A 14,933-nucleotide genomic window follows, 5' to 3' on the forward strand; every position below is an offset into this window, starting at 1 on the left:
AAACGTTTTGGTGATCTGAGGACACATCGGTTATATTGGGCCCTAACCATAGTGGTAAGTGAAACTGGGATATGTGTCGTTGCTGCTCAACAAGGCGGTTAAGCCGGTCAAGTTTGGTAAGGTTGGGCTTGTGTTTTGGCTTAAAATAGAGCAATACCACATTGGCGATCCCGACCCTTTTGGGGGATATTGATTTTGACACTTTGTTTACCTGTTATGCTAATTTAGAAATGGCATTTTGGTGATGACGTCCTCCAGGTGTGGCCTGCCAAGTCTCATATAATAAATAATATTTTATAATATTGTATTTTTCCTGCATTTTATTTAGTTACATATTAATTCATTCAATTACTTTATATTTTTTGATTCCTTAATTTTTATTTATTTATATATTTATGTATTTATTATTTTTTTATTTATTTTTTAATTATTGTTTCTAGCTAGGGTTAATAATAATAGTAATATTTTGTAATATTGTAGTTTTTGTGTGTGTTTTTTAATGTATTTACTTATTTAATCAAAGGACTTTTATTACTTGTTTTACTTTTCAGTTTTTCTTGTATGATTTTTTTTAATGACATATTTTTTTATTTAAAGTTTTTAGTTTTAAAACTTTTCTAGTGCATCAATTCTAGTTAACCAAATGTTTTCAAATATCTTTTTGAAAAAATAAAAGCTTAGAGTTCCTGTTCCTGCTCCTACATAGTATTTAGTTTTATTTAGTTACATATTCATTCATTTAATTCCTTATTTTTTATTTATTTATATATTTATGTGTTTATTTCTTTTTCTAACCAAATGTTTTCAAATATCTTAAAAAAAAATAAAAGCTTAGAGTTCCTGTTCCTGCTTGGAGCAACAGTGGAGGTAAAATGTAAAATTACATAGTATTTAGTTTTATTTAGTTACATATTCATTCATTTAATTACGTTATATTTTTGATTCCTTAATTTTTATTTATTTATATATTTATGTATTTATTTATTTTTCTAACCAAATGTTTTCAAATATCTTTTAAAAAAATAAAAGCTTAGAGTTCCTGTTCCTGCTTGTAGCATCAGTGGAGGTACGTGTAAACAAAACCTCTTAGGACTTCTGTTCTAACTACAAGGTTAGTCTAATTTTATTATAAATGTATGGTTAGGGGGATCGCTTTTTGACTGTATTTGCGCGGCCACCGATCGCGGAGCGCGTGGCATGGTATGGCACGGTAAATAAACTAGTTTATAACCGCGCTGCCGCCGATGGTGCGGCACCCGCGGCTAATCATCATTGGCGGCCGCGGGGTTATAAACTTGTTTTAAAACCGTGCCATAGCGTGCTACGCGCGGCGCCGCGGGTTTATAACCGAGCTGCCGCCAGCTCCGCGCGGATCCGCGGGTGGTAGCGCGCGAGCCGGCCGTGCCACGCGCGGCACCGTGGGTGATAGCCCGCGGCCGGCTGCGGGTTTAGAACCGATGATTTTTATTATTATAGTGAATATAATAATATCATTATTATTAGTGTGGTTGCAGTAAGGCAATCACAGCATTGTTCTTCTTAAGTCAATTTCTTTTTCTTCTTATTATTATTATTCCTCCTGTTTTTTGTACTGTGTGTGATGGAGCCACTGGTCAAAAGTTTGGGTACCCCGACCAGCACTTCAATCACACTCACAGTTTCTGTAGGAACTGCAATCTAGTTATTATTATTATTCCACCTGATTTTTGTCCGGCTAACTCGTTCAAAACGTGCGTCCTTATCGGGGGAATGGTGTGCGCTGCTGCGGATGAGTTGCATTGGTGATTTAAAACTTAAAACTTACCTTGGTAGTAGGTTTATAAGATGGATTTAAATTGCTGTGTTTGTGTTTTCTACTTAGATGCCATCTAGAAATCAGAGGTGTGTGATGTGCGGGGTGTCCTATTGTATTGTATCCCCCAGCACCTCAGTAAATTTCATGGAGTTGTAAATCAGGAGGAGGAGAAGGCATTGCTTCTTCAATTGTCCGGTGGACGGTAAATTATTATTATTTTTTAAATAATTAATCAAATAAAATATGTAATTAAAATCTTAGTAAAATATTACATGTTGCATTTAATTATAGGTATGCAATTGTTAATTTTTTTTTTAAATAGTATATTTTTAAAAAGTCATGTATGTGTAATTGTGAATTTATGTGTATATTGTTGTGTTTAGGGTTAAGGGAACTTTTATTTGCTGCGTTCCTGGCTGCCACAAAAAAGTGCAGCGGCTCGACAAGCACAATCACGTATTGTGTACATTTTTTTGGATAAATTAATAATTTCATGGTAAGTTAAAAGTATAACTAAAAACATTTCTCTATGTTTTTATACTTTATTCGTTTTTCAGACGATTCTCTTGGAAGAGTACACCTTTTCAGCCAAAAAGGCATACATTATCGAGCAACTTGGGCAATTAGGGGCGAAAAATCCTGAAATTCCTATGGTTTCAGTGTTGGATATTTTCCCTCAACCCAATGTAGTGGTTCTTTCAGGTTGCACTAGTGAGGCTTCAAGCAACACAAGCGTCAAACAGGAGACACCTGAATGCAGCCAGGATGCAACCAGCTATCTAAGATGTCACTCTCTGTCATGAACAGCCCTAACATAAAATTGCGAAAGAAGCTTATTAGAAAACAGGAATTTGATCATGACACCAACCCCAAATACGGTTAGTAAATATCTTTGTATGTTTGTTTATTAATTATAACTTTGTGCTGTTTTGTTTAGTTTCATAATTAAATATTTTGTCTAATTATTATATTTGCAGCTCAAGTCCTGACAAAATTTGAAAACTACGTTGTTGGCTCCAGCGATTCCCCAAAGAAGCGCGACAATGCCCGCACCAGTGTGAGCCACATCAAGCGCTTCTTAATTTTTGCAAGTGATGGAAAGCTCCACACTGGGGATTTCAGCTTTCTAACTAATGCAGATTGCCTAATTCAGTATTTTATATTTTAATGGTAAATTTGGGATGCTATTTTGATGTTTATTTTGATGTTTTGTGTTTTGTTTTTTTCTGTATTTTTAGGTGACTGTCCCTCTTGAAAGGGACAGCTGTTCTAACCCTAGCAAAATAGAGCAATGCCACATTGGCGATCCCGACCTGTTTTGGTAATACTGATTTTGACACTTTGTTTACCTGTAATTGATTAATTGAAAAGGACGTTTTGGTCATGTGATCAAAGGGGCTTGATGATGACATCATCAAGGTGTACCCAGCCAAATATCAGTTCTCAAAAGTGTCTCTAGGGCCCCTTAGAGATCCATACCACATTGGCGATCCCGAACCTTTTTGGTGATATTGATTTTGACACTTTGTTTACTTGTAATTGATTGATTGAAAGGACGTCTTGGCGATCCGAGGACCCAGTGGTTATATTGGGCCTTAACCATAGGTAAGGTAAGTGAAACTGGGATATGTGTTGCTGCTACTCATCAAGACGGTCAAGTTTGTTAAAGTTTGGCTCATGTTTTTGCTTAAAATAGAGCAATACCACATTGGTGATCCCGACCTCGTTTTGTGATATTGATTTTGACGCTTTGTTTACGTGACGTTCTGGTGATCCAAAAACACATTGGTTATATTGACCCTAACCGCAGGGGTCAGTGAAAGGTCAAAAGAAGTCAATTTGAGTTCAGGAGGTCACTTCACGTGCTCATTTCCAGGTCCCATCATTCTAGGACCTTCCTATCTTTACTTCAGGGGGCGGGGCTTCCGATATGTGGTGTGGCACGCTCCATTTATGCTGCCTGTTGACATTCAGCTCGATTCAAGCAACATAAGTGCAAGATGTGTTTGTGAGAGTATATCTGACCCACAGGGGTCACACACTTATACTGTTAAACAGGATCCTGCACTTAAAAAGTTTAAAATTAAAAAAAAAATTAAAGGAAGGTCTCAGGACCATCAAACTGGGATATGTGTTAGGGGGCATAAGTCTGAAACACATATCTGAGTTTGGTGACTGTAGGGTCAAAGGGCTCGATTTTAGAACCTAAAACGTTTTGGTGATCCGCGGACACATTTGTTATATTGGACCCTAACCGTAGGTGTCAGCGAAAGGTCAAACGAGGTCACGTCACATGCTCATATACAAGTCCCCTCATTCTGGGACCTTCCTATCTCTACTTGGTGACCACGCCCCTTTAGGGCCCTAACCATAGTGGTAAGTGAAACTGGGATATGTATTGCTGCTCGTCAAGGCGGTTAAGCCAGTCAAGTTTGGTAAGGTTGGGCTCATGCTTTGGCTTAAAATAGAGCAATACCACATTGGCAATCCCGAACCATTTTGGTGATTTTGACATTTTTGTTATGCTCATTAAAATATGACGTTTTGGTCATTAAGGTGTGCCCTACCAAATATCAGATCTCAAAACTGTCTCTAAGGCAACTTTGAGTTCCATAGCACTTTGGCAGTGTGCGAGGACAGATTGGCATCTGGGCATCCCCAAGGTGTCCCCTGATTATTCTTGGATATCCAGAGCATCCCTAAAACCACTCAGGCAATAGTGAAGGACAGATTTGTGTTCTGCTCATTTTTCCAATGAGAGATCCAGACCACTTTGGTGATAGGGGAGGACATATATTCATGATGTGGAGATCAGCAAGGTGTCCCCTGCACACTCTTGGGCATAAGTCCGAAACACATATCTGAGTTTGGTGACTGTAGGGTCAAAGGGCTCGATTTTAGGGCCTAAAACTTTTTGGTGATCTGAGGACACATTGGTTATATCGGGCCCTAACCATAATGGTAAGTGAAACTGGGATATGTGATGTTGCTGCTTGACAAGGCGGTTAGGCCGGTTAAGCTAGTCAAGTTTGGTAAGGTTGGGCTCATGCTTTGGCTTAAAATAGAGAAATACCACATTGGCGATCCCGAACTGTTTTGGTGATATTGATTTTGACAAGGAGCCAGACCACTTTCGTGATAGGGGAGGACATATATTCATGATGTGGAGGTCTGCAAGGTGTCCCCTGCACACTGTTTAATTACCAGGGTGTCCAAAAGGCCACTTAGAGATCCATACCAAATTAATAGCGTAAATGAAGAATTTTTATAAAAGACTTTTGGGTGATCTGACAACAGATTCTTCTAGGTGGCGTGGTCAAGGTGTAGGCTGACAAGTCCTAGATCTTCAAAGTGTCTCTAAGTCTAATTAGAGATCCGTACCACTTCGGCACAGTTGGAGGACAGATTCATGTGCTGTTTCCAATGGAATGGGTGGTCTACATGATTTTTAAACATTATTTATATTTTGACACTATGGTGATAATGACCCTAAACCACACTTTTTTTTTTTTAAAGACTTACAGGTAATCTGACAACAGATTCTTGTTGGTGGCGTGGTCAAGATGTAGGCTACAAAGTTCCAGATCACCAAAGTGTTCCTAAGTCCGAGAGAACCGGGCCTCCGAACAGGAAGTTGATGACACCAGTGACCCCGACTCGAGCAGAATGCCAGGCCTATCTTGTTTTCGTGCAACAAGTCATTCTAGATCAAAAGATAATTATTTAGGGCCATTTTAATGCCAGGCATGACCCCGAACCCCCATCCCCCCCCCTACAGGGGTCATAGGCCAATCCGAGCCTACTTTTAAAATGTCATAATTAGGCCTCAGCATGACCGTTGCGGACATGGGGAGGGGTCAAGGACACTTTGGTGATGTAATCGAGGGATAGGATTTGAGTCGGGGATTGGTTAGCAGAAATATCTCCGAAGCGGTAAAATGCCACTTTTCTTGATTACTGCCCCCGGTGCCTTGGAGGTGCTACTACAACCGAGCTTTCTCGGACACGAAAGGAGCTAGGCATACCGTTCCATTTTTTTAAAAAAACTATGGACGATCGGGACAGATCAAAAATTGGTCCATTTGTCTCTAGCGCCCCCTGGGAATTTATGAAGATCTTTAAAAAATTCCCTATGGGATTTTCCTTTCTTTTTTCCCGAAACTTTGAACGCCCATATCTCCGTGTAAACCCTCAGAGACTGCAACTAGGGGCATGCTAACTCAAAGTTTACCAAACGGTCTGTGTTAAATATCTATTGATTGACAAGTCCAAACTCCACCCAAGTTGGAGGGGTGTGTCCTCGGGTGGGGGGTGTGGGTGGGTGCCCATATTTGGTCGATGAGTCATGGGGGTGTGGCCAAGGTCGCCAAAGCGTCCCAGTACCATTTTGTAAACTTTTTTCCTAATCCTAACCCACTTGCCCATATTTGGTCGATGAGTCATGGGGGTGTGGCCAAGGTCACCAAAGCGTCCCAGTACCGTTTTGTAAACTTTTTTCCTAACTAACCAGTGGGTGTGGTCAGGGTGAGGTGGCCACGCCCCCAAACAGGGTTCCAGGTCGATCCAAAGCTATCTTTTGAACCATGAGTCGTACAGCTATACCAAGAGCATGACCATGTACAAGACTTCACTTAGAGTGTGGGTGCTCTGACAGACGCTTTGGTGAACCCGACACTTTGGTGATCATAGTTCCTAACTCCCTAACCTTATGACTTTGGCACAAAACAAGGGCTGATCTCGGTTCAGCCTTTCAAGTGTAACCACCCAATGCTACCGAGGTTTCCCTAGGACCCATGGAAATTTTGAGACTCTTTCCACTTCTGAACGAAGGACGGTGTGGGACCCAGAGCCCCCAAGACTGTTGCTCGTTAGGTTTTTCAGATTGAAATAAATCTTTTGAATGGGGCGGGCTACGCCCAACTTTGCCAACTGTGTTAAAGGGGGTCCCTCTGAGTAACATATCCAAAACATGGGGGCCCTAGGTCAAAGGGTCGCCGAGATACAACCCTTAGAAGTCTTGAAGGCAGGCCTCGGGGCCAAATCGGGTCTTTTTTGGCCCCGCGGAGGCTAGGAAGGTCATAGGGTCTCTAGGTCCAACCGTTCCTGAGATATGAACCTTTAATCGATTAAATTTATGCGTGAAATTAGGCCCGAAAGGTTTTTTCGTCCGCCGCGAGGGCTAGGAAGGTCTTAGCTTTACGAAATTCGACAGGCAGAATCGTTATAAGGATTATAAGGATTACAGGGATTTGGATGGTTGTATCTTCAGTAAGTTGCTTTATATTATTATGTTTCTGTAGTTTTACAAGTTTTAGGGTTGTTTGTTTACCTTTATAAGTGCATTTAGCATGTTTTTGTTTTTAATTAGTTATCTTAGGGAACTTAGCTAATGTTTTTAGAGGGAATGGTACTATATGGGCGATTTCCAAGTGTTTATTGGTGTTTTAGAGGTGTATTTTCGTTGTTTATTCGACATTAACTCAAAAAATAAGTGCAGTTAAGGTCCACGTCGGGCATTTCATTGAGGACGCTTACGTAATATCCCATTTTTGTAATATTTGTCCTAATTTTATCTTTTTAATTTTTTTTTTTATAGGTATGTCTTCTAGGTCGCAGACTTGTCCAATTTGCAGGGCAATCTATGCTAACCTTTCTCAGCATATTACAAGGTTCCATGGTGTTGGCAATGAAAGGGAAAAGGAGCTGCTGCTCCAGTTAGCAAGTGAACGGTAATAACAATGTAATTGTGTGTTAAAAAAGTATAATGTTTTTAACAACAACATTCAAAACAGTAATTGTAATTATTTATTTGTTTAGTGTCAAAGGCACTTTTAAGTGCCAGGTGCCAGGATGCAGCAAGTCTGTGAAGCGGCTCGACCGGCATCATAGTGAAGTTCACTTCGACATTGAGGTAGGTATATATATATATATATATATATATATATATATATATATATATATATATATATATATATATATATATATATATATGTGTGTGTGGAATGTCATTCTGTTTATGTTATTGAAATGTATATGCATTTTTTTTCTGTGTTACAGCCATCAGTCCTTTCAGTGTATTTGTCTCGTGCCAAAAGATGTTTTGTGATTGAGAAGCTGGCGGAGCTCAGGGCCTCCAAGCCCAACATCCCTATGGTGTCCTATTTAGACATAGGATACCAGCCGGATGTGGATGTCCCTGTTCCCGTCAGTGCTCAATCCCCTGCAGCGACCTCTTCAAACGCTGCTGCTGCAACGACCTCTTCCAAGGCTGCTGCTGCAACGACCTCTTCAAAGGCTGCTGCTGCAGCAAATGCATTTGATGAAATGGCCCCAGATGTTGGTATTCAGGAGCAGGAGAGAGGGGAGGAGGAGGACAAGGAGGAGCACAAGGAGGAGGGCAAGGATAAGGATAAGGAGAGTGAGGAAGGGGAGGTGGAAAAAGATGAGCCCTGCACCAGTCGAAGCTGCCAACGACTTGTGAAGAAGCTCAGGGAGCAGGTCAGGGCAGCACAGGAAGCCTCACAGGTTGCAGACAGAATCTGCAAGGGTGAATGTTTCAATCCTGACTGCCTACGTAAAGCAGAAGAGCTTTCCTCATTAATGTCATCTATGTTGAAGTCCCCAAATTTGCAGACTAGGAGAAAATTCTCCAGACGGGTCTGAAAACCCCAAGTATGGTATGTATTTTTAGTTTGTTGAATATACTAACATGTTTTTTTTTTTTTTCTATTTGTTTTAGTCCTTGAAATTCTTGTTTTACAGAGTCAGTCCTGTCCAAGTTTGAAGACCATTGTGTGGGATTCGACCCAAATTCCAAGAAAGTGGAAAACACCAAAACAGCAATCTCACACATCAGGAGATTTTTAATCTTCACTGGTGAGGGGAGACTGCTGCGTGGCAATTTCCTCTTTCTTAAAAAACCATCCTGTATCTCTGAGTAAGTTAGTAGTTAATGAGGTTATATATTTTTTTCCACAATGTATGAAGTCTTTGTTTATTGTGTTGTTGTTAAATGAGCTGCGTTTGTGTTTCTCTCTCTTTTATCTCTTTTTAGATTTGCTACTCATCTTTCCCAAGATGGACTTCAGCCGACAACAATTCGTATTCATCTCCTCAACATAAAAAAGTTTCTCAAGTACCTTGTGTACATGCCTGCACATGAGACAAAATTGACGGGTGTGGATTTCCGCCGTCTGCAGATGGACATCCAGGCCCGTTTGAAAGACCTGGGAACGTCTGTGGTGTCACACCGCCAGAAAGTTAGGAAACAACAGTCCAGTAAGTATCTTGTTAAAAGACATGTTTTGCTATTAATTATGCAGTTTGTTTACTGTTATTTTGTTATTTAGAAACCATTCTGGACAAGCATGATGCCAGGAGTTTTAGGCAGGAAGTGAAGAAAATCCTTTCTCGTAAAATCAGTAAGTGTATTTCCATTCATAATTTATACAATCGTTACAATTAGACAAGATGACTCACATCACCCACTTACTCTCCTAACACCTCTATCAAAACTAACTACTTCTAACCTCATCTCCTTCTTCCTCCTTAAGACCCTATCCAAAGATGTTTTACCTTTAACTTCTATTATTTTGTACTTCAATATTGTAAGTCGCTTTGGACAAAAGTGTCTGCCAAATGTAATGTATTGTAATGTAATGTAATTTTTCTGTATTTTTTATGGTTTTTCACAGAGCGTTTGGAGAGTAATCCTCGTCGCGAAATTCTGGACCAGATATTTGGCCTCATGGCCGGATATTTCATTTCCATTAGTGGCCATCGAAAGGGAGTTCTACAGAACATGTTGGTCACAGAGGTCTTGGAGGCAGAATTTGAGGAGGAGAATGGCATAATTGAGGTCAGTATTATGATAATGTGTAAATGGGGTGTTGATTGGTTGTTTGCAACATGTTTTCTGTTTTCTTTTTAATGTTCAGGTTAAGAGCCACAAATCAGCGAGCACCTATGGTTATGCCCAGCTCTCCGTAACAGCCAAAGAGTATGAGTGGTTCACTGCAGTCCTGGACCTCCGTGGCAAGTTTCCCGGAGGAGACTCCCCTTACTTTTTTTTCAATAGGGCGGGGGGGTGTTGTAGACGTCTCCTTGAGTTATTTCAGACTGAGTGGACGAGGTTGGGATTTGGTGGGAGGTACACATTCAAGAACCTCAGAACCTCTGTCGTCCACCATGTAAGTATCTAATATGTTGATTGTGATTGAAGACCTATTTTTATTTTTACTGAAATTTGTTTGTTGTGTTTTGTGTTTTATTATTTTTTACTCAGACCAAGAATATCAGCCCAAAAAAGAAGCAGCGTATACATAGAGCCATGTGCCATTCAGATGATGTAGCAGCTCGCTTCTATACAACGCAGAACACTGCATCTGAGGCTGCAGAGGTGAGGAAACTCCAGGCCCCTGACACCGATTCCCCTGACCCACCCAGGTCGTCTGCTGCCTCCGCTGCCAGCTCATCTGTCCCTCCTGCCGCTGCCAGCTCATCTGCCTCTGCTGCCGCTGCCAGGTGGTCCCCCAGCCCTGAGGACAAGAGGCATCGTGTCAAATCCAAGAGGCGCTTGTTTGTTGCGTCATCGTCAGAAGAAGAGGACGAGTTCATTGGCGATTTAGGAAATTTTTCGGACGTCTCCAATGCCTCTTCTGAATCAATCCCAATTCAGACCTCAGGAATTTGTTATGTCCAGGGTACTGCCAACAGCCCTCCAAGGGATCTATTCATCCTGAAGACCCCCAAAAAGTCTATGGAGTCCATCGTGAGTCTGAATTAATTTTGTTGGTTTAATTGTAAACGTATACATGTATGAATGATATCTAATGCTAGAATTATTTTTGTCATGCAGTCCAATTACCACTTGATCGGGCAGGACCCATCACCTGGTCATTCATACCTGGGCCGTCCGGTTAAGGTGGCAGATGGGGATTTGGCCCTCCCGAGGTCTTCCCCAAGAGTCAAACTGGGCCGATTGGACGAGAAGCGCATTCCTCGTTTTCCCCTCTGCCCCCTTTCCTATGGCAAGCAAGACAGTACTAGCGAGGAGGAGGACAATGTTGAAGAAATGGTTGTAGAGCCTTCTGCAACTTTCTAATTTTTTTTATGCTTATTTTCCTACTCTTTTGAACACATGTTGTGCTTTAAATTTGATTATTACACATTTATTACACAGTTGTTATTGTTGAGTATTTTCCTACTCTTTTGAACACATTTTGTACTTTACCTTTAATTCTTGGTTCAGATTTGACTTGTTGGAAAAGTAAATAAACCCTTTAAGTGTTTAAGAAATGTCTCTTTTTTATTGTATATGTAAAGGTATAAACAAAATGAAAGTACAGGTAGCGTCTTTAATAAACCTGTACTTATGTGTTGTCACGCCTGGCCCTGTTTCCTGTCTGTCCTCGTGCCTGTGTTGTCCCACGTGACCCGTGCCCCTGTGTTCTGCCTGTGATTTTCCATTACCTCATGTCTCATTTGTAGCTCCACCCCTTCCCCAGGTGTTTCCACTCCCAGTGTGTTTCCTGTTATGTTAAAAAGACTTCTTCTGTTACTTGTCCTCTGTCGGTCTTTGCACTGTCCCCCGTTGTCTGTCTCTCTGCGTTTTTCTTTCTCTCTCTGCGTTTTCTTAGCCTCTCCGTGTTTCATTTGTCATTGCCCTAGGTCCTTGTTTAGTGTTTATCTCTGTTTGTTTCTAGTTCCCTAGTTTACTCCCTGTTTAGTTATTCTTATTATCTCTTGTTTGTTTTATTTATGTTCTCTAGTCTCCCTAGTTTATTTTGGTTTGTTTCGCTGTTCTTTGTTTATTTGTTTATTTATATTTATTTAATAAATTCACCTTACCTGTGTTTACGTCCGCCTCCTCGTCTCTCTGCCTGGGTCTAATCCTGACAAAAAGACCGACCAAATGGACATAAACCAGTGGTATGCTGCTCGGAAGGCGGACCTGGAGTATCTCCGCCTCCTCGCCGAGCAAGTCCGGGGAGATGACCCGCTCCCAGCGCCTTTCCTCGGGTTGGAGCCCGTCAGCCCAGCTGCAGTGGCGCCCACCGAGACCCACGAGGGGAGCCCGTTGACTGGCTCCAGGATGGCGATCCGCCATGCTCCATTCGGGACTCCGGCGTTGGAATCCCCGAGGCCCCAAGGACGCCGCAGGCCTCGGGGTAGACGTTTTAAGGGGTCCCGCCAGCCGGAGGAGGAGCCCGTTTCCGGGGAGGATTTTCTTGGGGGGGCGCTAGGGCTGTGTGCGGTCAGCCTCGATCCTCGCCCCGACGAGGACGGGGGTGGCATGGATGCAGGCTGTGAGGAGTCCTATTCCTGGGATTACTCCGATCTCCTCACACCTGCATCCAGTGAAGAGGAGTTTGAGGACTGCCCTCCTGCACCAGCCCGCCAGCCGCTCCTTCCTCCCGCGGTAGCTGCCGATCCGCGCTCTGTGTCTTTCGCGGTGGCAGCCGAACCGCAGCCCGTGATTCCCGCGGTGGCAGTGGAATCGCGCTCCGAGACTTCAGCGGCGGCCGCGCCGCGCTCACAGACTGCAGCGGCGGCCGCGCCGCTCTCCGAGACTTCAGCGGCGGCCGCGCCGCTCCCCGAGACTTCAGCGGCGGCCGCGCCGCGCTCACAGACTGCAGCGGCGGCAGCGACGCTCTCCGAGATTTCAGCGGCGGCCGCGCCGCTCTCCGAGACTTCAGCGGCGGCCGCGCCGCTCTCCCAAGCCCCAACAGTCCCAGCTGCTCCAGCTCAAGCCCCAGCAGTCCCAGCTGCTCCAGCTCAAGCCCCAGCAGTCCCAGCTGCTCCAGCTCAAGCCCCAGCAGTCCCAGCTGCTCTAGCTCAAGCCCCAGCAGTCCCAGCTGCTCCAGCTCAAGCCCCAGCAGTCCCAGCTGCTCCAGCTCAAGCCCCAGCAGTCCCAGCTGCTCCAGCTCCGGCACCAGCAGTCCCAACTGCTCCAGCTCCGGCACCAGCAGTCCCAGCTGCTCCAGCACCAGCAGTCCCAGCTGCTCCAGCACCAGCAGTCCCAGCTGCTCCAGCACCAGCAGTCCCAGCTGCTCCAGCACCAGCTCACGCACCTGCAGCTCCCAGAACTATGTTTGTTCCAAGGCCCCGTATTTCCAGGCCTGCTCCAAGGCCTCCTGACTTTGCCCCCAGTTATGTGCCCAGGCTGTCCCCACAGACTTTTGCCAGTCCTGGGCACCCACCTATGTTTTTGGTCCCCCTGTCTCTCCCTGTCCTGGTCCCTGTATCTGTGAGTGTTCCAGTTCCTGTCCCCGGTGGTTTCTCTGTTCCTGTCCCTGTTACTGTGTTTGTTTCCGTCCCCGTCAATGTTCTTGTCCCTGTTCCCATGTCCGGTCCCGTCCAGTCTCTGTCTCATGTCCAGTCTCCGTCACCTGTCCAGTTCCCCGTCCAGTCTCCGTCACCTGTCCTTTTCCCTGTCCAGTCTCCGTCACCTGTCCAGTTCCCCGTCCAGTCTCCGTCACCTGTCCAGTTCCCCGTCCAGTCTCCGTCACCTGTCCAGTTCCCCGTCCAGTCTCCGTTCCCCGTCCAGTCTCCGTCACCTGTCCAGTTCCCCGTCCAGTGTCCGTTCCCTGTCCAGTCTCTGTCCCCTGTCCTGTCTCCATCTCCTGTCCAGTTCCCTGTCCAGTCTCCAGTTCGGTCTCCTGTTTTCCCCGGCCTCTCCCTGCCGCCAGCCCCCGGGGTTTGTTTTTCCGCGCCTCGGGAGCTGCGCGTTTAGGGGGAGGTTTCTGTCACGCCTGGCCCTGTTTCCTGTCTGTCCTCGTGCCTGTGTTGTCCCACGTGACCCGTGCCCCTGTGTTCTGCCTGTGATTTTCCATTACCTCATGTCTCATTTGTAGCTCCACCCCTTCCCCAGGTGTTTCCACTCCCAGTGTGTTTCCTGTTATGTTAAAAAGACTTCCTCTGTTACTTGTCCTCTGTCGGTCTTTGCACTGTCCCCCGTTGTCTGTCTCTCTGCGTTTTTCTGTCTCTCTCTGCGTTTTCTTAGCCTCTCCGTGTTTCATTTGTCATTGCCCTAGGTCCTTGTTTAGTGTTTATCTCTGTTTGTTTCTAGTTCCCTAGTTTACTCCCTGTTTAGTTATTCTTATTATCTCTTGTTTGTTTTATTTATGTTCTCTAGTCTCCCTAGTTTATTTTGGTTTGTTTCGCTGTTCTTTGTTTATTTGTTTATTTATATTTATTTAATAAATTCACCTTACCTGTGTTTACGTCCGCCTCCTCGTCTCTCTGCCTGGGTCTAATCCTGACATGTGTTATTTGTTGTGCGACTTGAGTTCTGTTTAAAATGTTAGGGTTAGGGACTTTTATTACATTAGCGTCTTGTATTACCTTTATAGTTTTTTGGGATTTGTAGCCAAACTATAGGTCGTATCTACATGAAACCTACACCTACGTGTTGGGGAAGGGTAGGCGGGTCGTTTGACACTATTTTGCAGTTTGTAGGACGTTTCTGTCAAATTTGGGATGTGTTAGGGCTTTTATTACATAAGGGTCTCGTATTACGAAGAGGGTTTTTCAGCGTTTGTAGGCAAACTATAGGTCCCACCTACATATAACCATCGTGAGTCTGAATTAATTTTGTTGGTTTAATTGTAAACGTATACATGTATGAATGATATCTAATGCTAGAATTATTTTTGTCATGCAGTCCAATTACCACTTGATCGGGCAGGACCCATCACCTGGTCATTCATACCTGGGCCGTCCGGTTAAGGTGGCAGATGGGGATTTGGCCCTCCTGAGGTCTTCCCCAAGAGTCAAACTGGGCCGATTGGACGAGAAGCGCATTCCTCGTTTTCCCCTCTGCCCCCTTTCCTACGGCAAGCAAGACAGTACTAGCGAGGAGGAGGACAATGTTGAAGAAATGGTTGTAGAGCCCAAAACGTGCATCCAAAACATGCATTTTAGGAACCCATAACACTTTGGTAATATGGGGGGAGTCATATGTGATGTCATCATGACACATTGGAGATGTAACACACAGACAAGATTTTGATTAGGGCACTAATTATAGAAGTGGCATCAGAGGTCATCTGGCCAATACTGACCAGTTGACCCCAGTAGGGACCACTAGTAGGTGGGAGGAATAAATTACAGCCAAGTCATTAGTCGAACGGAAGGT

General features: G+C 43.9%; 2 protein-coding genes and 1 long non-coding RNA gene across 3 annotated transcripts; all 3 read left to right on the top strand.

Moving 5' to 3' along the window:
* Positions 1-1,048: 1,048 nt before the first annotated feature.
* On the top strand, positions 1,049-3,044 carry LOC111191022 (uncharacterized). Its single transcript, XR_007438814.1, has 4 exons — positions 1,049-1,111; positions 1,862-1,997; positions 2,179-2,673; positions 2,773-3,044. It is a non-coding gene; the product is annotated as an uncharacterized LOC111191022 (long non-coding RNA).
* Positions 3,045-4,318: 1,274 nt separating this feature from the next.
* On the top strand, positions 4,319-8,458 carry LOC111191023 (uncharacterized). The gene is made up of 3 exons (XM_049478420.1): positions 4,319-7,524; positions 7,613-7,706; positions 7,853-8,458. Exons 1-3 carry the CDS (start codon positions 7,394-7,396, stop codon positions 8,456-8,458), a joined length of 831 nt encoding a protein of 276 aa, XP_049334377.1. The 5' UTR covers positions 4,319-7,393.
* LOC125780445 (uncharacterized) lies at positions 8,383-14,729 on the top strand. Its single transcript, XM_049478421.1, has 8 exons — positions 8,383-8,472; positions 8,558-8,732; positions 8,850-9,073; positions 9,145-9,216; positions 9,490-9,653; positions 9,733-9,984; positions 10,080-10,565; positions 14,460-14,729. The coding sequence occupies exons 3-8, from the start codon at positions 8,944-8,946 to the stop codon at positions 14,727-14,729; spliced, it is 1,374 nt and encodes a 457-aa protein (XP_049334378.1). The 5' UTR covers positions 8,383-8,472; positions 8,558-8,732; positions 8,850-8,943.
* The last annotated feature ends 204 nt before the right edge of the window (positions 14,730-14,933 follow it).

Source organism: Astyanax mexicanus, chromosome 4 (genome assembly GCF_023375975.1).
Source record: "Astyanax mexicanus isolate ESR-SI-001 chromosome 4, AstMex3_surface, whole genome shotgun sequence".
Lineage (NCBI taxonomy): Eukaryota > Metazoa > Chordata > Actinopteri > Characiformes > Acestrorhamphidae > Astyanax > Astyanax mexicanus.